The sequence below is a fragment of the Ptychodera flava genome, chromosome 3, assembly GCF_041260155.1.
Source record: "Ptychodera flava strain L36383 chromosome 3, AS_Pfla_20210202, whole genome shotgun sequence".
Lineage (NCBI taxonomy): Eukaryota > Metazoa > Hemichordata > Enteropneusta > Ptychoderidae > Ptychodera > Ptychodera flava.
This window is the reverse complement of record NC_091930.1, coordinates 46,467,051-46,481,719: the sequence shown is the minus strand read 5'-3', so window position 1 is coordinate 46,481,719 and position 14,669 is coordinate 46,467,051. Positions and strand designations below refer to the sequence as shown.

Here is a 14,669-nt window from a genome sequence, read left to right as displayed (position 1 = left end):
GTTCACGCAGATATCTCAGACACTTTGACAAAATGTCATGTGACCTTGGTGACCTTATGACGCCACATATTGTACCTCATTAATTATGCGCATATGTAATTTTGAGCGAGCCAAAAGAGCTAGAGGTCTGATTTTTGGTATATAGGGATAACTTAGCAATACAATTTTTTTGACAAAATGTCACGTGACCTCGGTGACCTTTGACCCAAAATACACATTTGTCCATAACTCAGAACCACAAGTGCTACACCCTTCATATTTGGTATGATGGGACACCTTATGACGCCACATATTGTACCTCATTAATTATGCACATATCTAATTTTGAGTGAGCGCAATAGAGCTAGAGGTCTGATTTTTGGTATATAGGGATAACTTAGCAATACATTTTTTTGACAAAATGTCACGTGACCTGGTGACCTTTAACCTCAAATATACATATTTGTCCATAACTCAGTAATCACTAATGCTACACCCTTCATATTTGGTATGATGGGACACCTTATGACGCACATATTGTACCTCATTAATTATGTGCATATCTAATTTTGAGCGAGCCAATAGAGCCAGAGGTCTGATTTTTGGTATGTAGGGATAACTTAGCAATACAATTTTTTTGACAAAATGTCAAGTGATGTCAATGACCTTTGACCTCAAATATACATATTTGTGCATAACTCAGTAACCACAAGTGCTACACTCTTCATATTTGGTATGATGGGACACCTTATGACGCCACATATTGTACCTCATTAATTATGCGCATATGTAATTTTGAGCGAGCCAAAAGAGCTAGAGGTCTGATTTTTGGTATATAGGGATAACTTAGCAATACAATTTTTTTGACAAAATGTCACGTGACCTCGGTGACCTTTGACCCAAATATACACATTTGTCCATAACTCAGGAACCACAAGTGCTACACCCTTCATATTTGGTATGATGGGACACCTTATGACGCCACATATTGTACCTCATTAATTATGCACATATCTAATTTTGAGTGAGCGAATAGAGCTAGAGGTCTGATTTTTGGTATATAGGGATAACTTAGCAATACAATTTTTTTGACAAAATGTCACGTGACCTTGGTGACCTTTGACCTCAAATATACATATTTGTCCATAACTCAGTAACCACAAGTGCTACGCCCTTCATATATGGTATGATGGGACACCTTATGACGCCACATATTGTTCCTCATTAATTATGTGCATAACTAATTTTCAGCGAGCCAATAGAGCTAGAGGTCTGATTTTTGGTATGTAGGGATAACTTAGCAATACAATTTTTTTGACAAAATGTCACTTGACCTCGGTGACCTTTGACCCCAAATATACACATTTGTCCATAACTCAGGAACCACAAGTGCTACACCCTTCATATTTGGTATGATGGGACACCTTATGACGCCACATATTGTACCTCATTCATTATGTGCATATCTAATTTTGAACAAGCCAATAGAGGTAAATGTATGATTTTTAGTATATAGGGATAGACTATAGGATAGAAATTTTTTGACAAAATGTCATGTGACCTCGATAACCTTTTACCTAAATACATGATTATGTCAATAAATAAGTAACCACAAGTGCTATGTCCTTTATATTTAGTAGGAATGGGAGACCTTATGACAACACATGCTTTACCTTGTTAATTATGCCCATATATAATTGTGGGCAAGCCAATAGAGCTAGAGGTCTGAATTTTGGCATATATGGATTAATTAGCAATACAATTTTTTTTTTTCAAAATGTCACGTGACCTTGATGACCTTTGACCTTGAATATGCATATATATGCATAACTCAGTAATCACAAGTTCTTTACGCTTCAATTTTGATAGGATAATAGACCTTAAGATGTCACATCTTGTAACTCATTTATGCACATATGTATTTCTTGGCTGGCCAATACAGCTAGAGGTTTGATCTTTTTCCCGATTTAGAACCATAACTTAGACATGCCTCTTGTTTCAAATTGGGAACAATGACATAGACCTATGTGTCCATAGATCTGAACATATACACTTTAGTGATACTTCTTAATGACCTCATTTCCCTGCCCCATCAAGACTAATACTCCTATTACAAGTGGGGACTATGTCATTGTCAATGACTTGTTTTTATAGGAACATATTCTACACAAATGTTGCAGAGGAAAAGATTCCAAATGTCCGACTTGAATCAGTTGGCACATGTTAATAACGTTACAATGAACAACTTTCTGTGGACACCGGAAGAGAACATCGACAAACTTGGACGGAACTTACATGCCCAACTCAACAATTGCTTCGGGAAAAACAAGAACCGCTTCATGCTCTCCTTAGCCAGTGTTCTTGTTGAATACAACGTATTTCAAGAGGTATGGTATCTGTCAATAATATAATATTATATAGGGCTCAGCCCTTGGTGTCGCGCCAGGGGTTAAGATTGGCAATGTTATTTGTATTGATTCATGATAAACTGTAATTGTTACTTCATAAACATTTATATAAAAACTATGCCCAGTTTCCCTCTGATGAAAGCAGTTCACGTACTTACACGACGTCAACCCTGCAGCAGGGCAGGTATAGATTTTCTGTAGCGTGTAAAAATTTTGGACAAAAATTGGCAATTTTTACAATGATAACAGCCTATGGCGTTAAACAAGGGACTTATTATGCAATAATTATCATTGCAATGGTAACCGCACTGCCCACCTTCCACTTGCAAGCTGAAAACTATAGCGTTCCGTCTAAAAACTTGCAATTTTTGAATCTAATTATTGACACAGGGGGCGCTCTTCTATAATTCAATCCCAGCATTCTTTGCGTATGCCCCCGTTCATATGCACGACAGTTTTCTCCGTCTATATCAACGATACTTTGTATCAGCGACAAGGTGTATAATATAACATTTACTGGCTAATAAAAGAGGTATATTTTATAAAAGGCATGTTATATCATAGTAATTTGTTTCGTATTTGTTTATTTACGAGTACTCAAAAAAAAAACATGGCGGCGCCCATCATGAGACAGAAGGGTACACTTCCGGTTACTCGCATAGTATATTATGAATAAGCGCATGCGTAGTCAGTAAGCCGCTGGCGCGACTATTAATAACTTCATAAGTTATACTGAGACCCATAAAACCAAATGCAAAGCATTCAAAGAAGGAATCAAAACAAACTCACAATATCAATAACCACTCTGTGTTACTGTGACAGCAGAAATTGACCACACAGTACAGTCCCAAAATATGTACTGTTACATGTAGGTTATTACCAACAGTATATTTTACATAAATTTGGTTCAAGTTGGCAAATTGTTAAAAAATCCAATCATGTACAGCAGTCTTTCTTGTGTCTGTTTTCTATTTCGTACAAACCTATTTGAAATTGGCCAGCCTAGATCAAGTTTTCCTAGCGACCGAACATGTTACCTTTGTGTCTGTGCAGTAGTGAGATAGTTTCTGCCAGAGCACAGGTGAAGCTCCCCTGTATCTAAGCATGCTACCTACTCACTGCAATCACCCAACTGACACATTCAACATGAAAACTGAACTTAAATCATTGTGTTCACCCTACTCATAAATGCACAAATCACAAAACTTGAACCAAGTCTCTTTGTTACACTGTTTCATACAGTATGTTGCTATCACCATGGCAATCTATAACCCCTGTTAGTCAATTAAGGGTTAATATAAGGTAATGACCTAGTCAATCATCAACATAAACAGTTGTTTCCTGGTGTGTATTGATAATGTTTGTGATTAAGTACTGCTGTTACAGGCAAGTTGGTTTCTTTTGAAAATTTTGCTACAGGATGAGACCTAGATGACATTGCCTAGCATGATCACTTACTAATTGAGAACCCATGGTTTGTTAGAAGTCAGTATCAATGAAGTTGTGTTAAACTGATATTTTTAGTTTTAACTTTCCCTTCATGCACTGAAAGTTCTTTTTTCCTTTTTTTCTGTTAAAGGTTTTGTTTCACTTCCTCCCGGTGGGACACACACATGAGGTAATAGTTCTATCATAAAATTTCTATATTGACAAGCTGACTCTTTGAAAGTTTCCAAGTTAAAGTGTTTATATTTATCCATCAAGCAATTACATTATAATTATACCAGTAACAATTTGAAGACAAAATACATGCAGGTGGGATGATCTAAAGCTCACACTTTTATGGTATAGGTTTATGGTCAAAGATGCCAACATTTTTAAACACATTGTTTACCATTACACTGTCCTAGTAAATGTACACATACAAGCATGAGAAGCAATGTTATTGTGGCAAAAGGTTGGATAATGTCGTGAGCCATGGGTGATCTCAGATGGACTTATATCAAAAGGAAATTTCATAGAAATAGAGCTTTTGAAATGAAAGGTTCCAAATAAAGAATGTGTTTTTATTCTCCATTATTTTCAGGATGTAGATCAAATGTTCAGCAGAGTTTCTACAGCATTGTACAAGACCTGTGCATATATAATACCAGGTATGCAATACTATTGAAGAGTGAGATGTCAGTTTGTAGATTCATGAATATTGTACATTGTGATCAGTGTCAGCTTCTCCGACTTAGCCATGTAGTCAAAAAATTTTGAGTGAAATTATAGTGCTCTCTGCAAAACAGCTCTTTATTATATACTAAGCTGGCTTCAATATTTAGAGAATGTAAATAAGTCTGTCAATTTGCTAATTTACCAACTATGGTAACGATTTCATTAAAAAAAATGGCTATTGCAAAGTGATCTGAAAAAACTACATATTCTCTGATTTCTCCGGTTGTGGTCACTAATCCTGCTAGCAAATGTGTATGTGTTTGTTTGAAGGCCCAGTTGGTAAAAGTCGCTGACAAGGGGCATTTTTCTCATTATTGATGATACATGTTTTTCTCTGAAATCAACCATTACGTTTTAAATTAGTTACAAATAGTTATTTTCTGTAGCGTAGCTCTATTGGTCACTCAGTCAATTTTCTTTAATGTCACAAGGAGAAAATCAATTATAATATGCTTCACTTAAATCTGGCTATTCCATTGACTTGAGCCAGGGTTTATATTCGCAACAAGAAGACCTGTGTGCTGTGTAACATTTTTGAGCTCGCACAAATTTCGAACTCCAGCTTTGGAGGTTGACGTGCCATAATGTCGAACAAGTCTACGGCTTGAGATTGATTTTGATTGTTATATTTTTAGCTACTATAGACCATAGTCTATAGAAGCTATTGGGATGGGTATCCGTCCGGGTCCGTCGTCAGTCTGTATGTATGTATGTATGTATGTATGTATGTATGTATGTATGTCCGTTTGTGAGGCGTCCGTCCACTCAAATATCTTGAGAACCGCAGTACTTACTGATTTGATATTGTTGTGTAGATGAAAAATATGATTTTGAGAAACTGTTTTTTTAATTTTTTGATATTGTTGAAAATAGGCAAATTAATGCCAAAAAAGGTGTTTTTGGTAAAATCTTCTTCTTCATAACCGCTGGTCAGACAGCTTTGTTATTTGGTATACAGGTCCCTAGGGATAACCCAACTTAGATTTGTTCAAATTGTGATGAAATATGCAAATGTGTATTTTTAAGGAATTTTTTGTCATTTTTGGTCAAAATTTGACTTACATTGTATATAATTCTTGTACTGTATAAAACCCTATCAATTCACCCAGAAAAAAATAATTAATAAGATTTTAAATAATTGAATTAATTAGGAAATCATCAAAGCCAAAATAATTTTAGTGTGGAATTATCAGAAAGTTCAACTTTTTTTGACAGTTCATAGTGAAATGCTTACCATCTTGAAGGATTAAAACATGTAAAGGCAACTTTCCTGAATCCCAACTTTGATATTCTGAACCACCATTTATGTTATCTGAAAGAAATTGCTCATAATAGTTTGTCATGATAGGGTGGTCAAATAAATAGAGATAGAGAAAGTTCTAATTTCCATTTATGGTTGACTTGGTAAGGATAAAATAAGATTACTTTTTGAGGAAAAAAATAGAGTGGTCAATTAAAAGAGTGGTCAAAGTGATAGGGTTTTTATGGTAAAGCTTGGCTGTAAGATTCCTCATGTGCTATTTATAGCAATTATGCAATCTGTGTAAACAGTGCAATGAAAGTGGAACATGATTCCTTATAATGCTTTTGATGACCTTGAACTTCTTAAGTTTCAAACATTTGTCTCTTCAGTGTGCTTTCTGTGAGTACGTACAGTCTCAACTTATTCAACAGAACTTACTTACAATGTTAATTTGAAAGTTAAAATGTGCTTGGTTAATAGGATGAAAATACTGATAAAGATAACCAGCTCAAGATTCTTTATAACCTGACAGATATGCTGTTTTTTTATGACTTAATCTTGATTTAAGCAAGTCTTGTTTACTTTAATTAGAATGTAATTAACTCTGGTTTATTTGCTATTATAGACTAATATAGTCTGATGAAATATGCAAATCTGTATTTTTACGGAATTTTTTTCCCTTTTTGGTCGGGCCATCCTGAAATGAGCTATCAAAGATATCCACCTTCTTCATCAATACATGTGTCACAAAAGGTTAACACAGCAGAGCTCTGTCAACTGTTGAGTCGCTTGTTTTTTCAAAACCGCTGGTCAGACAGCTTTAATATTTGGTTTACATGTCCCTAGGATGACCTTAGTGAGATAATTTCATACAGTCAGGAAATCTTAATTTCTATCCATGTCTATAGTAGCTTCAGGGACTTTGGCCCTATGTTTATCTGGTGCAGCACAATGGACCAACAAATGAAGAGTTTGTATATTAAGCAGTGACGGCAATGTAACAACAACATCATTTCAAAAGTTCTTTTGACCATTTGTTCAAATAAAATTCTTCAAGTTCGATGAGTAATCACAATATCAATGCATTGCGTTACCGAATTGTATGGAATCAACTGTGCACACGCATGTGTTCTGAAACGTTCTTTTGTGTGAGGCTGGGCTCCTGAACCCTTATTCCAACTTTAGTCCTCAATAACGACATTGTCCACTTGTATTTAATTTTAGCATATTATAATGAGGTTATAAACGACAAGTGAGGGTATTTGGTTGCAGGTGTAAGACCCCTCGTGTGAAAATTAGCATACCGGTATTTGGCAGGAAAAAATCACCGAGTAAAGCTTGGTGATTATTTCCTACCAAATATGCTAATTTTCGTCCAACCAAATACCGTCGCTGTCCGTTTATAACCTCTAAATCAAATGCAGCAAAGATATCGCATTAAATATTGACAGAAAGCATCATAGTAACCACAATATTTAGTCTACATGATTTACTGTCCATTCTGCCATCATCTATTTCATACTTTACTCATTTTTACAAATTGTGAGATTTGCAACAATTTCTCATAAGAATACATTTTGAATTATTGGAATTTAAATGTAATTTACAATTTTGTATGACACTAGGCACATATTTACAAGATGTGGTCTACAGATCACTGGCTGCCAGAATACAGAGACGGTGATGAAGATTCATATGGACTAACATGCCTTCAAGTAAGTGTCATAATGCAAAACAGTATACCACATAATGAAGATAATGGCACAGTAAAGAATCCTGGCTTTGATGATTATTGCATAAACAAAGGTTTTTTTGTTAATAAGTAGGAACACAAGGCCAGGTTAGAAAAACAACAGGCTAGTCACATAGACATTTGTCTGCCTGTTTTGAAACTGGCTTATAACTACATGTAAGTAATCCACTCTCTTGCACTGTTGCCTGAAATAAATGTGTCGTGTCTGATGATCATTTACCCAGCAAAATGTTAATTTAGCCTAAAATGCTTTGAAAATTAGCTGGTGTGCTAAATGTATGTATTCTTGACTATGTTCCGTCTAAGGTTAGGAACTGGCATGCAAGTATTTCTTCATAGTCTCAAAGGTAGCTGTGATATCGCAGCCGTGCTGTGACTTATCGATCATGCTCAGGTCACATCATCAAAGAACCACTGCAAGCCACCCCATAGACTTTTTTGTTAGTTTACTACAACACAGATAGGTGTGGCTGATTTAGCTCGCAAAATAATGAAATATATTTGTCTTTGAGTAAATCAACTTGTATCCACTTTATCATTGACTATAGACGACTAATTCCGAAGTCCTGCTAGCTACCTCGACAGAAAAACATGTATTTTCAACCATTTTCCCTTGAGCTGTCAACGACTTGTGCACACCTTTTCCCTCTTGTGTACAACATATTGAATACATGGAGGTCAAAAGTCCAAACTCAAGCAGGAACTCTCTACGGCTTACCGAAAAACAGTTGAAAATATCACTGTCAAAATAGTAAGCAGGAGTATCAAGTAGGAGGCGAGTCGTAGATAGTCAGTGAATTTATCCAAAGATTGACCTATTCCATAAATTTGTTTGTGAAATCAGCGATGTGTCAGTGAACTACCGAAAAAGTCGATAGGGTGGCACGCAGCATTTGTATGGCGATGACCCTTGACCTGAGTGTATAAGCCACAGCAACACTGTGATATCAAAGAAGCTATCTCAAAGGGAGCTTTCAAAGGGGTCACATGGGTATATTCATGTACTGTTTGCCTGGTTGAAGTGAATGAACTCTAGGTTTACTTGAAACCATTTGTCAGGTACTATGCTATTTTGAAGGAATGTTGAGACAAAAACTGTAGGGCATGTCTTGTCTTGGTCACTATAAACTTAGTTATAATGTTAAAAACTGAAAACAGTTTTATCATACTAGAGTGTAACAAGTTTGCTACATAAATTTTAGATGTGTGAAAAAATGAACCTGGGTTTGACAAGTGATGAGTTGAATACAAGTAATGTCATTTTTCCTGTTTACTAATTCACTGATCATTGATTACATTCATTATTTAGAGTGTGCCTGGTGTTAATGACATACTGGATTTTGTTGAACCCTGCCACGAGAAAGTTGATGTGAACAAGCTTATCAAAGATTTGCCAGAGGGATATGGTAGCCGTTTGCCAGACAGTGCATCTGAATATTGGAAGGCATTCTTCAGAAAGATAAGAGAATACGAGCAAGTGAGTGGCAAAACATGAAAGCTTCAGTTTAGGCCAAGCATTTTAATTCTCTGCTTTTACATCCACTCACAATTTTGATAGTAACTCGATAAGTAATCCAAAAATTCATGTATAATTAACACATGCAATTTTTATATTTAAAAATCTAAATTGTTCCAATGTAAAATGGATTTTCATTCAAGAAGCAATGCAGATGTCTCCTCTCAATCTCCATTATGTACATTCTGCCGTGAAATTCAAAATCTGTGCAGGTAAAGACAATTTTCAAACTTAAACCAAAGTGTTGTAATCTACGTATGTGGATGCAAAACACAGAATTTACTTACTGAAGCAATGTGGATTATTACAAATTTTTAAAAAAATGTTTGTGCAAGATTATCTTCAAGGGTAATATTGCAGGATTTAATTTTTGCAATTGTCTTTTTCTCTGATTACAATGTGGTGGATATACGCCTACATTCATAAACTTGGTCATGTTGAAACATTTACGTTCATATTAACTGACTGTGATGAATAGCAGGTGACTTCATGATCATATGTATACAATTCACATGACTTTAGTACATTATATTGCTATCTTCATAATAACAACTTCACAGCTTAACCCAACACAAATCATTGTGATCTGTGTTGTGTAAACGCAACTGCAAAATAATGTTTACAGGTTTTGTTGTACTAGCATGACAAAAGCTGAAAATTAACCTGTATAAACACAAATAACAGTGGCAATGGCTCACAGTGTCTAATACGGTGTCTTCAATCTGGGTTCGAACCAACAACATATGGCATTAAGTCACCTAGCGGGGAAGCAACAGACAGAATCACTCTGCCAAATCCTCACTCTAAAATAATACAGACCAAACTCCCTCTGAAGTACAGCTAATTTCCAATGTCAAATGAATAAAAAAATACAAAGTAACAACAAAAGTAACCTTAATGTATTTTAGTTTGTATAAATTAATATACTTTATGTAATAATGACCAACTAACCTGAACCGAGTCTGCAGGGAATATTTATAAGAGGACATTCTAAGTGTATTACAAAGTCTCAAAATGTGTTTTTCACATCAAAGCAGTGTGCTTCAAGCAGTTTATTGAATTTGTGCTTGCTTTCCTTTTTAGGTTCCAGATAGACATGAAAGTTGGCTCCTTCAAAGATTGGCAGAGACAGTTATGCATCCCAGCAATGAAATTGATGAAGAGGTGCCAAGAATCATCATGGCAATCAAAGAGAAAATAACAGTTCCCTGTCCTCCGGTATGTTATATTTCATGGTATTGTAATCAGGGCTTTTGTTGTTTTCACGGCTGGATGGATTTATGCAGCTTGCGCATCGGTGATAAGGAAGTAGTGCTCCTAAGTTTTTGTAATGTACACGTTTAACAGGGGTTTTGTATGAATAGCAATGCGCATGGTCAGCCATGGCATTCAACAATACAAAACACGACTGAATGTTGCCACATCTTGTATTGTACAATATTTGTAGTGGTATCTCATTGAAACAGATTCCATTAACAAACACATTTGATAGCAATGAGTCTAAAGTAGCCTGAAACAATGATTTAATAGAAAGCTTAGAAAAAGTTGAAGATGAACCAATAGCAGTATAATAAAATGGTGGTGTTATTTTTATTGTCTCCAACCAAATCAACATGCTTGAAGAAGGTTTAGTTAATACAAGAAACAATCTTTCTCTCAGTGTCAAAGATGCTCTCCATGCTAATTTTAGCATGTCATAGTAACTTGATGTGCTCTTAGTCTTTTCTTCTAATGCTGCTTACTACCCGGCAAAGCTAAATTAATAGTGCATCATTAAGTTTAAATATTCAAGTTATGGTTTGTAATTGCTAACATTTAGTTGCAGGAATCAAGTTGGCAGATACTGTTTTCCTTGTGTATTGACAAGTGATACAGTCACTGAATTTCTCGTTTTGCAATTGAAGGTTTCATTCGAGCCAACTTACATGTAACTATGTAATATTTCAGCAACAGTTACCAAAATAATTGTGCTGCATTTACTTGCTGTGCAAGCTTAATCGAAAGCCAATTTGAATGATCTATTGATGTTTATGTTTCATATTAAATTTGAATTTTCCACAGCATTGTGAAGTAGGTTACAAATAAGTTTTTCCCAGGGCCCTTTTGGTGTCCTCTAGAACTCATTTATGAATATTTATCTCCAGGTTGTTATTGGCAAACAAAGACAACGGGCGAGAAACATTCAGCAAATGGATGATTACAGCTCTCTGAAGCCTGGTGTGATGGTGGCAGTCTTTTGTCCAACGTATGAACAAGTACCATAAATTGGCAGAGTTGTAGAGTTACAAGAAGGCCAGTTCAAAATCCACTGGTATTCAGGAAAGTGGAATACTGCATGGCATCCATCACACCAGAGAATTGGGAGAAAGAAGACGCCCTGGGAAGATTGGCAACCAAACGAGGCAGCACTGCTCTGGGACTTTTCACTTACAGCCAGAAATATGCTTAAAAAAGTGACTGTTGCAGAGTTTAGAATAAGATGTAATACTATAAGATTACAGCATGATAACAATACAGACCTTTAAAAATGTTTATATTAATTATGCATGCAAGCATATATTTTAAGGTTAACCAGTCCATGACCTGATGTCAATGCAGCCTGCTTCACACCCATGCATGTCACCAGTTTGATAAAGGTGGCTCACACTTTTTATTAGCTTCCCTGTCAGCGACTGGCGTACTAACTGTTTACAATCAAAGCTTGTTCTTCAAGCTTGGAGTAAAGGTCACCAGGGGCTTCGTCAGATCAGTTGATGCGATTTATGCAAATTTGTATTTTTTAGGCTAAATATGCTATTCTTGGGCAAAAATCTTCTTCCTTAACAGCTGGTCTTAGGATGACCTATTTCAATTGCAACAAAATATGCAAATTTGTATTTTTTTTGCAATTTTCTTCATTGCTCTTTTGGTCAAAAAATTCTTTTATAAAAACTGTTTGTCTTATAGCTTTGATATTTGGTATAGAAATTCAAAGGGATGACCAAAATGTGACATATTGAAATTATGATGAAATCTACAGTTTTGTATCTTTGATAATTTTTGCCATTTTTTGGTCAAAATTTTTTTCATGAAAATCTACTTGTCTGAGAGCTTTGATACTTAACCCTTTGAGTGCTGTAATTTTCTCCCGCCAAAATTTTAGTGCAAAAGTTTATCAATTTTTATGATTTTTTTGTAATTGTTTTAAAATTTTGGACCAAGTTGATATCACATTTCATTTGCCACAGTTTTTTCTCAAAATTTTGGCAAAAATCTGAGAATAATTTACAGTGGTTTATTTTATGTAGGGGACAAAATAGGCTTTGGCGCTCAAAGGGTTAAGGTAGTTTACAGTTTCCTACCAATTAACTAAATGTGATGTATTTCAGTTATGGTGAAATCTGTAATTTGTATATTTGGGCAATATTTGCCATTTTCGGTTCAAATGTTGTTTCTTAATACCTAACCATTTATAGCTTTGATATTAGGTAGACATATTCTTAGGTTTGGTCATAATGTGGTATGTCAGAATTATTATAAAATTTTCAATTTTCTATGTTTGCAGCTATTTTTGCCATTGTAGGTTCGGCCATCCTGAAATGCGCCACCAAAGATCTCCACCTTTAAGGTGGAGATCATCAACACATGTGTCACAACAAGTTATTCTCTACATAACAAAGCAGAGCTGTACCAGTCTTTAGTACCCTTGTTGGTCATAAAATTTGTTTCCCAAGAAATACTGATCTGATAGCTGTTATAATTGATAGACACGCTCTTAAGGAAGATCTTAACATGAAATGTCTAAATTATAATGAAATCTTCAACTGTGTATTTTTGCATCTGTTTTTGCCTATTTTAGACCATCCAAAACTGAGCTATCAAAGATTTACCACCTTCTTCTCGAACATGTGTCAGAAATAGTTATTCTGTACATAATATAGCTGAACTGTATAGGCCTTCAGGACCCTGTTGGTCATAAAATTTGCTTTTAAATGACTCATACAATAGCTTTTACATTTGGTAGATGAGTCTTAGGGATGATCTTCATTTATTATGTTGTATGATGAAGTCTTTGGTTGTGTATTTTTGCAGATTTTTTGCCACTCTTAATCAGGCCATCCTAAAATGAGCTATCAAGGATTTCCATGTCCTTCATCAGATAGTTATTCAATACATAGCGCAGTGGAGCTCTTTTCGCCACTAGGTCGCTTTTGTATATATTTATACCAAAGACAGCTGATGTGGTCGGTTGGAGGGTATGTATGTGTGCATATGTTTGTATGTATGTATGTATGTATGTATGTAGGTATGTATGTGTGCATATGTTTGTATGTGAGGCTTCATCAAAAACAAGCAAACAAAAAACACTTATCTGTGGCAGCACTGTTAGCATTACTTCATTGATCATCATGGTTTAAAGCAACTATGGTTTTAAGAAACCTTGAATGCACAACACTGCAGCTTGCATTTCATTCACTTTGACTTAATACATCTTACCAAATGTAAGCATGTTTTTTTTTTAATTATGAGAGCTTGCCTGAACAGCATGTACAGATCACCAAATAAGATTTGTTAAAAATTACTTTTTACAAATCACTTTCTGTAGTTTTACTCTTTTCGCGTAATGAAAAGGACAACATTCAACATGCAAGTATCATAATTAACAAGTTTCAAAATGATGGAAGGAAGATGGAATAATTGTAGTGTAAATTCAAAACAATGTACACTAAACAATCGTTGCACATATTCATTAAAGTTTTTTATTAACAACATTTCACTGCATTTGCTTGATATTTTATGTGTTCCTGATTGACGTTTTTTGCTTTCAGGCAGTGCAATACTGATGCAGTCTCAAACATTTCAGTTTTATTCACAGATGACAACCCAAGATGACCTCTGACTGTTTTGAGATGCTCTTCCATTTTAGCCAATCAGAGCTTTGAGCTGGCAATCAATTGAACGCCATCTCAAGGCAAGTCTGGTTGGTTCACCCATACCATGGCCTACCTGTGCTTTGAGACAGTGTTCAATTGATTGCCATCTCAAACGGGGTCAGACTGAAATACCCTAGATATGGCCTGCCGGTGCTTTGAGATGGCGTTCAATTGAACGCCGTCTCAAGCAGTGGCAGACTGAAATACCCAGATATGGCCTGCTGGTGCTCAATGCCATCTCAAGCACAGGCGGCCCAGACATTATTAATAAGCTTATTATTGAGATTTTCTCACAGTTTTCTCTATCAGTTCCTCTCCTTTTCTTCATCACAGTCCCTCTATCTGTGTCTTCATGCTCTGACTGATAGGAGTAAATAAAATAAATGGTTATATATAACCTAACCTAGCCTCTTGACTCTCTATTCATTTTACACCCCAGTACAAGGACGTTTATCTCTGATATACACATCTTGTAATTAATTAGTCAACACAACTAATTATGCTAATCCGCGGACTTATCAAGGGTTGGTCAACATTGGAAAGATAGTGATGTAAATGAAAAGGAGTTTAGTAACCTTTCCTCTCTTTCGCGATGTTGACCAACCCATAAAATCCCTGATAAGTCCACGGATTAGCATAATTAGTTGTGTTGACTAATTAATTACAAGATGTGTATATGAGAGATAAACATCCTTGT

At 35.5% G+C, this 14,669-nt stretch overlaps 1 protein-coding gene across 1 annotated transcript; it reads left to right on the top strand.

The window, feature by feature from the left end:
• Positions 1 to 1,923: 1,923 nt before the first annotated feature.
• On the top strand, positions 1,924 to 13,611 carry LOC139130134 (uncharacterized). Its single transcript, XM_070695857.1, has 8 exons — positions 1,924 to 2,366; positions 3,967 to 4,005; positions 4,414 to 4,480; positions 7,444 to 7,505; positions 8,853 to 9,020; positions 10,143 to 10,277; positions 11,204 to 13,294; positions 13,345 to 13,611. The coding sequence occupies exons 1-7, from the start codon at positions 2,151 to 2,153 to the stop codon at positions 11,321 to 11,323; spliced, it is 807 nt and encodes a 268-aa protein (XP_070551958.1). The 5' UTR covers positions 1,924 to 2,150; the 3' UTR covers positions 11,324 to 13,294; positions 13,345 to 13,611.
• Positions 13,612 to 14,669: the final 1,058 nt, after the last annotated feature.